The sequence below is a fragment of the Oreochromis niloticus genome, linkage group LG4 (genome assembly GCF_001858045.2).
Source record: "Oreochromis niloticus isolate F11D_XX linkage group LG4, O_niloticus_UMD_NMBU, whole genome shotgun sequence".
NCBI lineage: Eukaryota > Metazoa > Chordata > Actinopteri > Cichliformes > Cichlidae > Oreochromis > Oreochromis niloticus.
In genome coordinates, this window is record NC_031969.2 from 19,840,143 (window position 1) to 19,855,714 (window position 15,572).

General features: G+C 39.8%; 1 protein-coding gene across 14 annotated transcripts in view; it reads right to left on the reverse strand.

Annotated features, from left to right (window-relative positions):
- LOC102081603 (nuclear GTPase SLIP-GC) overlaps window positions 1-5,406 on the reverse strand; it is an 83,953-nt gene extending 78,547 nt beyond the window's left edge. For 2 of the 14 annotated variants that reach the window (XR_003219608.1, XR_003219607.1), the window contains exons 1-4: window positions 4,920-5,406; window positions 3,809-3,905; window positions 2,314-2,395; window positions 2,030-2,142 (exon numbers count right to left, since the gene is read on the reverse strand). Coding sequence is in view for 11 of the 14 variants with exons in the window: in XM_025906215.1 (XP_025762000.1) it covers window positions 2,030-2,142; window positions 2,314-2,380 (180 nt within the window). In the remaining 3 variants the exon portion in view is untranslated. The remainder of the gene's footprint in view (window positions 1-2,029; window positions 2,143-2,313; window positions 2,396-3,808; window positions 3,906-4,919) is intronic. The other 12 variants (XM_025906213.1, XM_025906207.1, XM_005454868.4 and 9 more) reach the window with 10 other exon arrangements.
- Between the last annotated feature and the right edge of the window lie 10,166 nt (window positions 5,407-15,572).

The window sequence follows — 15,572 nt, forward strand, 5'->3', positions numbered from 1 at the left end:
GCCCCTTCACCTGTACCTCCTGCACTTTCTTGCTCATTGTGTCAGATTAGTTTTGTTACTTTTGTGTTTAGTTACTCCTCGGCCTCCTTTAGCAATAATGATACTTGCAATAAATGTACCCTATTTGCAGCTCTGGAGGCCAGGATCACAGAATTGGAGACTCTACTTTGCACCCTTAAAAATCCCATAGCTAGCCAGGCCCCTTTAGCCTGTGCAGCCAAAGGTAGCGTAGGCCCCGTTAGCTCCCTCTGGCAGATTGCCCCGAGCAGCTGGGGAAACAAGATGACTGGGTGATGATGAGTAAGCATAGTATTAAACAGAAGCCCCTGGCATACCACCAACCCGTTCATGTGTCTAACTGTTTTACCCCACTTTTCGAAACACCTGCCAGGCATCAAACTCTGGTAATTGGTGATTCTCTTCTGAGACATGTGAACCTAGAGACACCAGGAAAAACGACCAGAACAGGCAACACTGAGGGAAATTTAAAACTGCTGGCTAAGTAAAACTAATTTACGTCGGCAGTAATGACACCTGGTTACCTTAATGGGAGGTCACTAAAATTAATTTTGAATCCGTATGTAACCCTACAGCAGGCGTGGGGAACTCCAGGCCTCGAGGGCCAGTGTCCTTCAGGTTTTAGTTGTGTCCTTGATCCAACACAGCTGATTCAAACGGCTAAATTACCTCTTCAACATGTCTTGTAGTTCTCCAGAGGCCTGGTAATGAACTAATCATTTGATTCAGGTGTGTTGACCCAGGGTGATATCTAAAACCTGCAGGACACTGGTCCTTGAGGTCTGGAGTTGCCCACCCCTGCCCTATAGGCAACAGAATGGAGTTTTACTTTGGCTACGTTCACACTGCAGGTCTTAATGCTCAATTCCAATTTTTTGATCAAATCCGATTTTTTTTTTGTCTGGTTGTTCACGTTACAAATAAAATGTGACAGCTAACGCGCTCTAGCATGAACGGTTCATGGCCCTCAAAGCGGCCCGCATGCGCAAAAGAAGACGTCACACACAACGCGCTCTGTTTACGGAAGTAAAAATGGCGGCAACAGAGCTAGTAGGTGTTGCTGCAGCAGTCTATCAATTTCTGCACAGTCGTAACCGACAGAATTTTGACAGATTAATTAGAGAAAGAAGGACACTGAGGAAAAAAGAGAGCCCGTGCTTTAACAATGGCCTTGTTTGGAGCAGTGGCTGCTACCTCCGTGCAGAGGTATATATGGACACAGAGTCGGAACCAGGAGTGGTGGGATTGGGATTGTTGTCTCCCCATATGCTAATCAAGTCCAAAACCTCCATTTCTGTCCATTGACTCGCTCCGTCTCCATTTTCCGCCGCCATGCTTTCTCGTCTGTCTTCTCCGGCGCTGATAGTTGGCGTCTGTCTTGTGTCAGTGACGTAAAAGACGGATTTAATGCAACATGACCATTCAAACAGCAGTTGCTTTCTAAAACATCAGATATGTATGAGATTCAGTACCACATACGAAAGTGACCTGGGTCGGATTTGAAAATATCGGATTTGTGCTGTTCAAACCGTCATACCACGATCGGATATGGGTCGCATAGGGTCAAAAAAGACGGATTTGATGCGCTTTCGCCTGCAGTGTGAACCTAGCTTTTGTCTCAGGCAGTTGGCTCATTAGTCTGAGATTCAGTATAATCCTGACCTGAACCAAACCAGCTGCTTCTTCATGCTCCTGTTTACAATGCAGATAAAAAGTATTAAGCCGAATACAATACTGAGCACTTAAACATGTATTAAAAATTGTATTAGTTCTGTAGATACTAAATCTCAAGGAAACATAACAGTTTGTAACTTAGCTGAAAAGAAATGACTGTTTCTTGATTTGTGTTTATTTCTTCCTAGCACAACAAAAACATTTCCGTTTTAGTAAAGAATTAACAAAAATTACACTACATATTATTACTGCCAGTACATTTTTAATATTCTGATAATTCTAACAAAAATTCACCTCTGTACACTCAAATAAAAATGTTGTTGAAAAACTTAATTACCTTTAACAGCTTGAGGTTGTTCTTGAATTTCACTCTTGGTCCAGCTTTTGGGATCAAATTATCAATTTCTCGATCATCAAGGACACGCAGACTTTCTGCATCGATTTGTTCATCTGTAATTAAAAATAAAGTCGCAGAGATTAAGTTTATTCTCAGTTTGCTTCAGAAATTCTTGTTGAATGAGTGAAAAAGCAAACAGCACAGATCTATGAGCTGTTTTACAGTTAACAGATCACATCAGGATCAATATCTGGACCCGTCACGGATTCACGTTAATACTTTACCTTTAAATTTCTCCACCAACTCACTTAGCCCCCATTCAACCAGTTTGTTTCTTACGAAATCATCCATGACCAAGAAGTGAAACTGTAAGATAAAATGTAATATTTAACCAGACAGTACTGCTTTACAGATTAGACATTTGTGATCAACCTCTCCTTTAATGGATATACAGGGAGTGCAGAATTATTAGGCAAATGAGTATTTTGTCCACATCATCCTCTTCATGCATGTTGTCTTACTCCAAGCTGTATAGGCTTGAAAGCCTACTACCAATTAAGCATATTAGGTGATGTGCATCTCTGTAATGAGAAGGGGTGTGGTCTAATGACATCAACACCCTATATCAGGTGTGCATAATTATTAGGCAACTTCCTTTCCTTTGGCAAAATGGGTCAAAAGAAGGACTTGACAGGCTCAGAAAAGTCAAAAATAGTGAGATATCTTGCAGAGGGATGCAGCAGTCTTAAAATTGCAAAGCTTCTGAAGCGTGATCATCGAACAATCAAGCGTTTCATTCAAAATAGTCAACAGGGTCGCAAGAAGCGTGTGGAAAAACCAAGGTGCAAAATAACTGCCCATGAACTGAGAAAAGTCAAGCGTGCAGCTGCCAACATGCCACTTGCCACCAGTTTGGCCATATTTCAGAGCTGCAACATCACCGGAGTGCCCAAAAGCACAAGGTGTGCAATACTCAGAGACATGGCCAAGGTAAGAAAGGTCCTACTGCCAGTTTCTGGAAGACACCTTCTTCAAGCAGTGGTACAGGAAGAAGTCTGCATCCTTCAAGAAAAACATGATTTTCATGCAGGACAATGCTCCATCACACGCGTCCAAGTACTCCACAGCGTGGCTGGCAAGAAAGGGTACAAAAGAAGAAAAACTAATGACATGGCCTCCTTGTTCACCTGATCTGAACCCCATTGAGAACCTGTGGTCCATCATCAAATGTGAGATTTACAAGGAGGGAAAACAGTACACCTCTCTGAACAGTGTCTGGGAGGCTGTGGTTGCTGCTGCACGCAATGTTGATGGTGAACAGATCAAAACACTGACAGAATCCATGGATGGCAGGCTTTTGAGTGTCCTTGCAAAGAAAGGTGGCTATATTGGTCGCTGATTTGTTTTTGTTTTGTTTTTGAATGTCAGAAATGTATATTTGTGAATGTGGAGATGTTATATTGGTTTCACTGGTAAAAATAAATAATTGAAATGGGTATATATTTGTTTTTTGTTATGTTGCCTAATAATTATGCACAGTAATAGTCACCTGCACACACAGATATCCCCCTAAAATAGCTAAAACTAAAAACAAACTAAAAACTACTTCCAAAAACATTCAGCTTTGATATTAATGAGTTTTTTGGGTTCATTGAGAACATGGTTGTTGTTCAATAATAAAATTATTCCTCAAAAATACAACTTGCCTAATAATTCTGCACTCCCTGTATAATCAGAGACACTGATATTAAATTCAGATTAAAAGTTCAAACTGCTCACCTTTTGTTGAAAGTATTGAGGGAAATGGGCTTCTGAGGGAGATGTGAAGTAAGCAGTGAGACACAAACAAGAAACAGGCGGGAAGAAAGCAAAAAGTCTGAAAACAGATTAAAAACAGGTTAAGAATAAACTGGAACTGTGTGGCTCAGACTGCACAATTGCAACTGCATCTATACATATGATAGAAAGTTCAATCCAACATGAATAAAGTGGATGCAGGGTAAAGCAGAACTGAGAACAGAGAAGAGCAGGAAGAGGTGGTGTTTGTGCAGGGCAGATGGAAGTGGCTGAGAGAGGGGGGTAACAACCTCCCCAGCCCAATATAATCCAATAGTAAGGTAGTAACTCTATACAGAATCCTTCAATTACTTTTTGATTCAGGTGTGATTATGTGATTCTCTCATTCCTCTCAAGATCAGTACTAGAAATTTGCATTATCTCAGAGTAGATTAATTAGTTAAGTATATTAAGTGATTATTATTATTTAATTCATCCTTTGCTTTGCTCCTGCTAAATAGCTTTAATAAAGTATCCTGCATTCAAAAAGTCTAAAGTAAAGAGCACAGAAAAAGTGGTTGTATGAAAGGGCGTGAATGGGTGAATGAGGCAAGTTGTCTCAAGCCCAACTTAAGATGGGCAGCAACAGTACCTCAACTGAACATAATGTCACTGGAAACAGAATAAAAAATATTTCTGACAAAATACTTACAGACTGAGTCTGAATTTGATAGAGAAAAATATACACAGTTTAAAAACCAAATATAAACAGTTCGGCTAATATGACACTTTTGGTTCAATCCTTTTTTTTTTTCTTCAGTTCTAAGACCTCCATCCATTTTGTGGATGAAAAAGTTATTTTGGCCACAGAACATCTGATGTGTTTTTCTTGGCTGTGCGGACCAATCAGTTTAAGTTTATACTGTTTATTCTTGTGTGCTGTGTGCAGCTGGGTTTGCTAGTTCAGAGACTTTATAGAGCGTATTAGAACGTGACAAGAGGAATGCAATGTACACTTTATCTCTTACACCCTAAACCTCCCCACCCCCAACTTCCTGGCGCATCCCACGGCTCTGGAGAATGTACAAAATGATTAAAAGTTTAAACTACTTACCTTTGGTTGAAAGTAATGCAGAAAAAGACTGTTGACAATAAAAGAACTAAATAAATAAACAAAGTTGGTTTTTTTTAAAAAAGGAGCAGGGAGGCACACACTGGAACAGGGTGAAAAAAAAATCTAGCAAAAAGCAAAAGTCTAAAAACAAACTGGGACTCGGTTTTGGAAAAGGTGTAGTTGACTGTTTGGAAAAAGGAAAGTGAAAGTGGATTTCTACATATAATACAACGCTAAACCTAGACAGAATAAAGTGGGTGTGCAGGGAAAAGCAGAACTGAGAAAACAAAAAAGGGGTGGGGGAGACGAAGAAGTGGTGTTGATGCATCTGGAAAGCGGTTTTGTTTGGTGTCAAATAAATCGAATGGATTAAAGTTTACAGAGTATTACAGATTTAAAACAAAATACAAGAAATAAAGTACACTGTCTTGTATATGTATATAACACAAAATAGTGATAAAATCGCACAATTATGACCCCTTTTCTAAGCTTCTTTCCGTACTAACAAACAGAGGCGTCATAAGGATGAGAAAAGTGATGACATGAGCGCTAGAAAACAGTAAACCGTCAATTACTTTTAGTTTTAAAAAATATTAACATATTACAAGAAAGGGATGTTTGTTTCATAAGGTACGTGTTGGGGGGCGTTTCTAGAATTAATGTCGTTTTGTCATTGCCAACAAATAATGAAATCTAGTCAGCGTCTGACATCGCCTCCCCCCTCCTTATTTCATGATTTGGTTCGGTCCAGTGCTCCAGGCTGAGCGCTAGAGCACTAACGGATCCGATGTTTCATAAAAAAAAAAAAAGAAAAAAAAAAGACAGAGACAGATGGAAATAATAAGAAGATAGCGAAGTCCATATGAAAGAAACTGCTCGACATTCCTGGTATTTGTAATGTGTTGTATTGTGGCGGGGAAAGAGACAACAACAAACAAAGCAAAACAAAAGAAAAACCAAACAATAATGATTATATAAAAAAAAAAATCTTGTGTGTTAAAAGAGGAGTAAGAAGCAGCATAAGCTTTTTTAATCCCACCCCCTTTCCACTATTTGGTTACTAATAATCAACACATTTTCTTCCTGTTTATCCATCATAAATTCTTCCTTACAATTTGTTACATGTATTTGTTTTTATAACCCCAGTAACACGTCAAAACATATACAAATTTACAGATATATAAAGTTAAATAAACATACTTGTGCATCCACACACACAGTATGAAAATACCCGAATCAAAGCCCTACCTCCTCCCTTTGCAAAACCATATTTTTGTATTGCTTGTTAAACGGAGTCATGCTGGGACATTGCTTCAGTTCTTCACTTCAGTCCACAGCTTTACTCCACATACAGAAATGCAAAAGCTTTTTAGTATTGTATGGATACTGGGATGTATTAAATTTAATTCCCCCCTCAAATTGCATGCCCCTTCTCTTTAAGAAAACTATTTTAGAACATTGCAGGAAGTAGGTTGTTTATTGCTTTGATTCGTGCACTGAGAAAATTAACCAGATCAGTGAATTTGAGTGTTTTTTATTTTAAGAGTGGATGAATCGACCACCTGTACCAGATTATGTCATCAGTGTCACGGTCTGCTCCGTGCCTCTGCTCCTTAGTGTTCGTGTAACGCGTGCTTGCTGTCCTCTCGTCCCGCAATCCTCCTGGGAAAATAACAGAGGCAAATACGCCACACGGCGACAAACTCACACTTACTGACTAATAGCTGGGAAACTGACGGGAAGTCTCACGAAACAATCCAGCGTCGGAGAGAGCTCCCCCGACGAGGCTTGATCAGCTGCAGGTGTGCGTGATGATCTCCGTCAGGTGTGGCCAGCATCCAGGCTGAACACACCCGCCGGGCCTGATGATGCCTGCAGACCGGTGCTCTGTACACACACACACACACACGCACACACAAACCAGGAAAACGAGGGACAGCAGCACCAAAAATACACATGTCCATAACTTATTCAATAACCCTGGGTCCCTCAGACCCAGGTCCGTGACATTAGGTTTAATACATGTGGTGGTGGCTGAGAGTCTTTCTTCTCTGAATTGTTGAACTATGCAAAACCTGGCTCAATTAACTCATGTATGTGCCTTACCTTTTTCCCTCGCAACTATATATATTACCCTGGTAATTCTTGTCACTGTAAATAAAGGCACTAAACCCTAACCATTTTGCCATTGAGTCCACTCAGTCCAGTGTTCTTGACATCTCTCGGCATTTAAAGTTTATCTCAGTTATTTAGTCGTTGTAAAAATATTGCTGCCTTTAAAACACAGATTAATATGAGATTAAAAAAACAAGATGCGTGTCTCAGCTGGATCCATGTGAATGGCGGAGGATGAAATTCAGTTATACAGGAAATTGTAACTATTTGCACTGGCATTGTTCTTTAACAAAATTTAAAGGAAATTGACATACTTTAAAAAAATTTTTTTTTTACAATTAACAAACTTAAATGCTTAAATGTAAAAATACATCTTGAAACAAAAAATACAAGAAGCACTCCAATAGTGCAGCTCACTCTCTGGCAGTATTTAATGTGGAAATAGTACTGTATTTTGTAGAGATTTTGTTTTGTTTTTCTTTTTAAATGTCATTTAAGGTGTTTGTAGTGCAGTAAAAAAAAAAAAAAAGTTTGAGTATATTTAATTTACAATATTTATGATATCATTCTATTTACTTACTTTTGTGGATATAGTACGTGTGTAGCAAGTGAAAAGTCTGTTGCCCAGTGGCAAAACCCCCCCCTTATTTAAGAACATGTACATGTATTTGTAAGGGCACATGCATGTAGATGCTCGTAGCTGCCATATAGTGCCTCAAGTGGTCTGTCTGGGTAAGCCACAAAAAAATCAAATAGAAGTCAGAGAACCCGTGCACGCGCTCTGGTGTGTATGTGTGGAGCCGAGGAGAGGAGAAGTAGCTGTCTCCCGCGTGTTGTCACGGCCAGCCACATTAAGAAAGCCTCACGGTTCGACTGAGCCCAAAAGGGGTATCTGTGAGGTCAGTAAAACAGAAGTCGCAACTGCAGCAAGTTTAGACGGAGTTTCGCTCCATGGGCGAAGCTTGGCTTGTGTAGCCGTGAGCCGCAACTGGTGGTGCTGCAGGCCACCATCAAGGTAGATAGCGTGGGGACAGGGAGTTGGAGCAAGAGCTTGGTTGTGGGACTAGCCTTACTCAGGGCAGATACACATGGAGACACAACCAGGTCCTCAGGTGTCTAGCTGAGAAAGTTGAGCGAAAAAGGAAATCCATCAACGCTCAACCCTTCACGAAGCAAGAGGAGCGTCAGTTTTCATCAACACTTGTCCGGGAGGGAGACAAGCCGAGAACGAGCCCCTCAACTCCGGACCTTGACCCTCTGAAGGTTGCCAGGGATTGGCAAACGCAAGTGGACTTGGATCAGAGGCTAATTTTTCCCACAGAGATCGTAACAACTACTCTGTGACCAGACCTTGTCTTTAGGTCTAACTCCCAAAAACTTGTGTATGTCATTGAGCTGACGGTACCATGGGAGGAAGCAATTGAAGAAACATTTGAGCATAAGAAGCTGCGGTATGCCAACGTGGCAGCTGAGGCAGAGGACAGAGGCTGGAAGATCAAGGTGCGCCCGGTGGAAGTGGGGAGCAGGGGCTTTGTTGCCAGTACAACAGCAAAACTGCTTAGAGAGATTGGGATCAGAGGACAGGCGCAACGGCAGGCTATTAGAGAATTAGCTAGCACTGCTGAGAGGACCAGTCACTGGCTATGGCTAAAAAGGGATGACATCACTTGGGCAGCTCGGGCAGTCAGCTAACCGCGATACACATGTCAAGGATTGATCAACTCGTGGTTGGCCTGCCTCAAAAGTGGGCGTCGAAAGGGTAAAACATAACATGAGAAGTTTTGCTGGTTGACTGCTACAGCTGTCTCAGGGCATCCTGGGGACTGTGCAGTTAACCTCATGGTAGTGAAACTAAAAGGAGGAATGAAAAATGTTCCGCTCTTCTCCCCTAGTTAGCCGTCTCGCTGGGAGCTGACGAGTCTATGGGAGGACTTTAGTAAAGTAACTTAATGTTGCCCGTTTCTAGCCTGAGGTTGGATGCATTCTACGGACCCGACATCGAGAACAAAGTGGGTCAGCAAGGAATAGGTTACCCTGCCATTTAGATGACGTCCTGGTTGTTCATCCTCCTTGTTCCGCTGTATGTGAAAGTGTCGCCTTTTCGTAGCCCAGTGCTTTTCCCACGCACTGTCGCCGAGAGACAAAGGTACAGTTTCTATTTTCTTTGCTTTTGTGAACCTGAGACTGGATTGCTCACTCCGGCTGCTGTACCTTTGGTCAGCTTAACGGACTGGGACCCTTCAGTCAGCTCCTGTTCACTACAGTTACACCTTCAAAAAAAGAGACTGTAAATGGTTTTATATTCAAAGGACATTTTGTTGGAACTGACTAGCAGAAGCTGGGACCATTACCTTGTGAATATTGTAAATTGTGTCATGTTTGTGATACAGTGTTAATCCTTCTAGAGAGGAGAATTTCTTTGTTTTATTTTATTATTTTATTTGTGTTGTGATTTTTTGGATCCCCTTCTGTGGCTAGTGTAAACCAAGGGTTTTACAACAGCGGGGTCACAATTGCCTGCAGGCATCGTTTGTCAAGATTGAATTCTGGAGCCCCACTTCTGTGCCTGCAGCAGCCAGACAGGTGACAACAATCCTACAGTAGTATGTACCAGGGTCAATTGTACTAGGGGGACCATGGACCCAGATCCCAGCATTCCTCAGTCGTTCAGGGCAACTTGTACACTCCTAAACCCCTACATAGCGGGGGCTGGTAGCCCCCTTACATATTCAAATTGTTATGTATCTAAACAGCTATAAACTGGTACTGTAATGTACAACAAACACTCAAAAAAATAAATGTTGCCACTACAAACAAAGGCAGTAGAATTTTAAGCATACATTTGAAGAAAAACAAGATATCTGTTTTGAGAAAAAAGAGATTTTATGAAAGTTTGGACCTCTTATCGCTTCAATTTTCGACCAATAAAGTTCAAAAATTGAAGTTTACCTTGAAGACATTGTTGCATGTAAGCCAAAATTTAATGGAGCAGAATTATTTTTTATTTCATCTTCCACAGCATCATCAAATATTAACATGAACTAGCAACTTACAATAAAAAAGACTTTGTACTCAAAAAGCATTCATTCAAGATAATTTTGTGCTATTCAAGTGTTGCACAGTTAAAGAAAAATCACTGATGTCATCCTAACAAGCCAAAGCTAAATTAAGTAAAAGCATTGGCATACAACTTTGAAAATGATGTAATGGTTAGACTTCTATATAAAGAAAAATAATAATAATTAAAAAAAGACCATCCCTGGTTTAAGTTCAACCCAGGACTTTTGCATTTCTTTCTCTCCTCCAGCTTTCTGTCTGCCTCAGGATTCAAATCATTAAAAGGGAAAAACATCCTACAGAAATAAAAGTCTAGAATCCCAATATATAAGAGTCATAAAATCACAGTCAAATTTCACAAACAACATTTTGGAGTGGCAGGCAAAACAACATGGCAGAAATGTTTGAAACCAGACTGTTTGTTCCAATGAGCAGTTCCTTTTGAATGTCCCGTTTGTGTCCAGGCCCCAGGTTCGGCCTCAGGGCCTCCCAGAACCTGCTGGAGAAATTACATTTCTCAATTTGCCTGGGATTGCCAGATATGCTGGAGGAGGGTGTTGGGGAGAGGAAGGTCTGGGCTTCTCTGCTTAGGCCCAGCAACCTGGACCCAGATAAGTGGAAGAAAATGGGTGGAGGTTAAAGCCTTCACTTTTCCATTTAGTATTTGTTTTAAACACTTGTGTTTACATTCCTAAGGCAGCTAGGCCTTAAGAATGTCATTTGTTCATATATGGTCAGAGGGAGGCTTATTTTTGTACAAATCCAGGTACAAAAATATTTATAAATCACTGATTTATGCATGAAATGATTGTACAAATGATTTATTCACAGATTATTGCAAATTTGTGCATACACACTGTTAGTAAATGACAACCAATGTTTCTTGTTTTTGATTGAACAGAGCCAAAGTCTCTGTTGATAGAGACTTTCGGTTTTGCTGTTGTGCGGTTTTTATTTGACCTTAGCACTCCTCTGGAGTTTGCACCTTGAATCAAAGACAGAATCCCGTGAGCTCCATACAGATAGTTTACTGTCTCTGAGTGACAGTCGTTGAGATCCTGCAAAAATTCCTGAAGTCTGGGTATTTCTGTTAAGAAGAAATTTCGTTGCTATAATTTTACATTACGTACTTTAGTTTACTTCTAGTTTCCGTCAAAGTAAAGTAACTAAAGCAACATATGCATTTGTGCTATTAATTTTCTGTTACCAAAAAGGAAACTTCAACTACCAGTTTCATCTGGACTTAGTTGCTTCCTTTTCAGGAACTCTTTGGAGCTCACTGTGAACACTTTGAAGCAGTCATCGGTGAAGTGTTTCTGGAGAAAAATGTAATTTAATTTCAAAGCATTCTCGCAGCTATGGAGAGTCAGCATGTTACATTTTCTGTCAGGCTATAAAAGTCACCCTAATCTTGCCTCGCTTGTTGATTCTTTCTTTACTCCATCCTTGGCTTGCACGTTTTGTTCAATTATGAGATTTTGAACATCAGCTGGTGAACTACAAAAAAGAGATGTGCACATATATACCGTCCATTATCATCATCATTAGTAGTAGTAGTAGTATTACTATAATTTGTTAGGATTTGGAGCATGCTGGGTGGTTTTGTTTTAATCTTGGTGTTTAGGTGGAGTTGTGGGAGGCTTCCTGAGTGACTAAGCTGAGTTTTCCCTGGTTTGCTGTTACACACATATCTAGACTGTGTATGTCAGGACTGGCAGTGGTATGGTGGTAAATCGGCCCTCCTGTTGATTTGGCAAGTTTTTCATGAGAGCAACACACACTCACCTCTTGCTGCTCAACCAGTATTTTTTTTCCTTACAAATGTGGTGCCAATTAATAAACAGGCTTTCCAGCAGTGTAAGATTTATTGCTAAGAAGCACTGTTACGACAAAGAAATAACCAACTAAAAACAAATTTCCTTACTTTTGTCATTTAAATCTTAATTTACTTACAGATCATCTAAATCATGAAGAAGATCAGACTTGGTGAAGATAAAGTGAATTTGCTGACATTCGCCATCATTTCCAGTGAGGCTACTAACACTTTCCAGGATCTCCCAGGCTGCTTTCACTGATGCTGCTCGATTAATGTCAGTCACAATCCACACAGTAGAACAATCTCCAACTATCTGAAAGGAGAATAAATTGTCTCAGTGCTTCATTGAAAGATGATGTTTTATAGACATAACAGTACAAAACAAAAAGCAGTAAATGTGAATTACCCCTTTCCACATTTGATCTCTGCTCTTGTTACAGTCACCATTTCCTTTTCTTGAGTCATTTCTTGTCTACTTGACACATTCTGCAGAGAGTTCATCAGCCTGCAATAAATAACAAAAGTAAATCAACACAACACTGTTTCACTTCAATCCTTAGTAAAACAGTTCTACAGATTGTGTTAAAAAGTTAAGGCCTTTACATACTGAACACAAAATTTGGGTGAATATTTTGTGCTTGAAAAAAGACACTGATGTGTCCAGCTGTTCACTGAAAAGATTCCTCTGCCTCTTCAGATGTGATCCAGACTCTGCCAACAAGAGCTCACACTGCCCTACTGACCTGAAATACAGTGGCATGAAAACGTGTTTGCCCCCTTCCTGTTTTTGTGTTAGTTTGTTTGTCACACATGTGTTGTTTCAGATCATCAAACAAATTTAAATATTACAGAAAGATAATAAAAGTAAACACAAAATGCAGTTTCTAAATGAAAGTGTTTTTTATTATTTTTATTATTATTATTATTTTATTTTACCTTGAGAATTGAATGAACCCATAATCTCAGTTTCTTCTTTTTCTTGTGTAGAAACATCAGGATCAGCTCATTGTCACTTGTCACAAGTGAAATTCTTGAGGAACACCAGGAAGAACGATTTTTTTCCCCCTTCAAGATAAGTTGTATATTCTTTATCTTAATAACACTTACACAAGTATAATCTTGACTAGAAGTAGTATTGCTAGTATTGTTGGCAGAAACATTGTGGGCATCACGCACTGTTGTCTACCACTGTCAGACGTTAAAAAGCTACTTTAGGCTTTATTCACTGAATGAGGGCTCACCCTGGTGGGTAACTCGGCATGCTTTGATTGGCAGTTTTATGTCCTTTTATGCCCTTTCTGATGCAACTAACTGTCACACATTGACTTACTAAAATTTCTGACCATTCCCTGCTTAAATGTTCCTTCAGTGTCAAGATTTTTAATTGGTTCATTTTCTTGCATGTACTGCCTGTTTCAAAGTAAACATGAACTACTTTGACAGACTGAAACAAGTCCTTGTCTAGAGGATCTCAAGCCAACAGGTTTCAGTGAAAGAAGTCGGTCTATCACATCTAGAGCATCACTAAGAGCATGCACTCTCTTAATTTCAGACATTTAATGATTTTTACAGTGCAAATTCACCCCCAAGGATCACGCTCTCATGCTCTCCATGTAACTCTTATCGAAACTTAAATTCAACATGAAGGACGCATATGTGACAATGCTCAGCAGTGGATTTCAATGTAGAAATTAAAAAAAAATAAAAGCACTGGAAGGGCCAGAGTAGTAAAAAACTAGACCATCTTGAAGGGGGAAATAGCTATATTCTATAATAAGTGTGGAGGAGGGGGAAAGGGGTTTTCAGTCCAAATCCTCACTGCAGGTCACTGGATGCGGGTGATGTAAGCGTGTACCGAATGACCTCTCAGGGCCATTGTAATTTTTGTTGTTTTTGAATATTTGTGGTGAAACTAAAATCAAATTCTTTCCCATCTGCTTTTGATCAGTAGTGGAACTGCAGCTAATGCTCACCCCATACTGACTTCCCTGTAGTCAGCCTCCAATCCCAACACATTGCACCATAGCCTCCTGTGACACCCATCCCTACCTATCCTATCACACCCCACCGATCACTTTCACTCACAACGAGGTTCAGAGGCAAATGAGAAGCCTCCACTCAGGCAAGTCAGCTGGACCAGATGGGGTGAGTCCCCGTGTCCTCAATACCTGTGCTCCCCGTCTTTCATAAACTCTTCATGATGAGCCTGAGTCTGCAGAGTCCCAGAGCTCAAGAGGACGTTTTTGTACTAAAAACCCCCCCCAGAATTACAGACCTGTGGCACTGACATCCACGTCATAAAGAACCTGAAAAGACTCATTCTCGATCATCTCTGACCTGTGGTCAGTTTTCCAGTGTGCCTACGCCTGTGAGATGCAGTAGTGGGCTGTGGCAGACTCCTTTGTTAAGTGTTGCAAGCAGAATCATCTGCAACTCAACACGACTGCAGATGACTGATGCACAATCAAAGTTCAAAGTTCAGTTGATTGAACTTTTGGAGGCCAGGCCCATATATCACAAAATATGAAAACTTATTACTTACTTCAGGAAAGCACTGACCATGTCTTGGTCATATAGTCTGGCATGATGCTTTTCACATCAGACAATATGTTTGCTTCTGTCAGCATAAAGGAAAAGAATTATTTAGCAGGAATTATAAACTAGTACATTGTAAAGTCATCTGTGGAAAAAAAAGGAAAAAAACTGTGTGAATTATATCAGAACCATTAATATATTAATACATTACTGACATTTGATATACTAGAAGAATTGCGCTGTATAGAAACTGTGATATTGTTCAGAAAGAGATGAAAATACCTGCAAATCATGATGTAGACTCATTTTGTCACTTAGCTGGTGGCTGGCACTTGCTGGGGTCACTTTGAAGCTCTGATTTTCTTTTCTCTGATTGGACAAAAATAAAATTGCAAAGCCCCAAACATCTGTTGTCTTGATTTCTCTCTCAATATTGAAAGTTGTTCTGAGTGAATTATTTAGTTGTTTCAAAAGTATTGCTGCCTTTAAAACACAGATTAATATAAAATGAAAAAAATAAGATGCATCTAACTCACCTGCATCACTTGTGGAAGGCAAGAACTGAGAATGAATAATAGTAATACAGGAAATTATCACTCTTTGCATTGGCATTGTTCTTTAACAAAATTTAAAGGACACTAACATACAAGTTTTACAATCAACAAACTTACTGCAGTCATGTTTTCAACCAGCAGACTGATAAAGAATAGATTATAACTCCATTGTATTAAGTTTTTAGATTCAGTCATTTATTGGTTTCTGGAGGTTGTAGGGATTTTGGGTTGCCAGGGGGCTCACTGACTGTCTGTATAAGCAACAGACTGGACCTCTACTTTGTCTCAGGCAGGCTTATTATACTGAAATTCAGTATAATCCTTACCTGAACCAAATCAGCTGCTTCTTGATGCTCCTGTTTACACTGCAGATAAAAAGTGCAAAGCTGTGTACAGTACTGAGCAGACTTTAAGATGTATTCAAAATGTAAAAAAAAAAATTAAAATTAATAAAAATAATGTAATTTGTTGTATAGATACTTCCGTAAATACTGAATCAGAAAGAAATTTTTTTAACTTACTTGAAAAGACATGTTGACTGTTTCCTGATTTATGTTTTGTTTTTCCTGGTAAAAT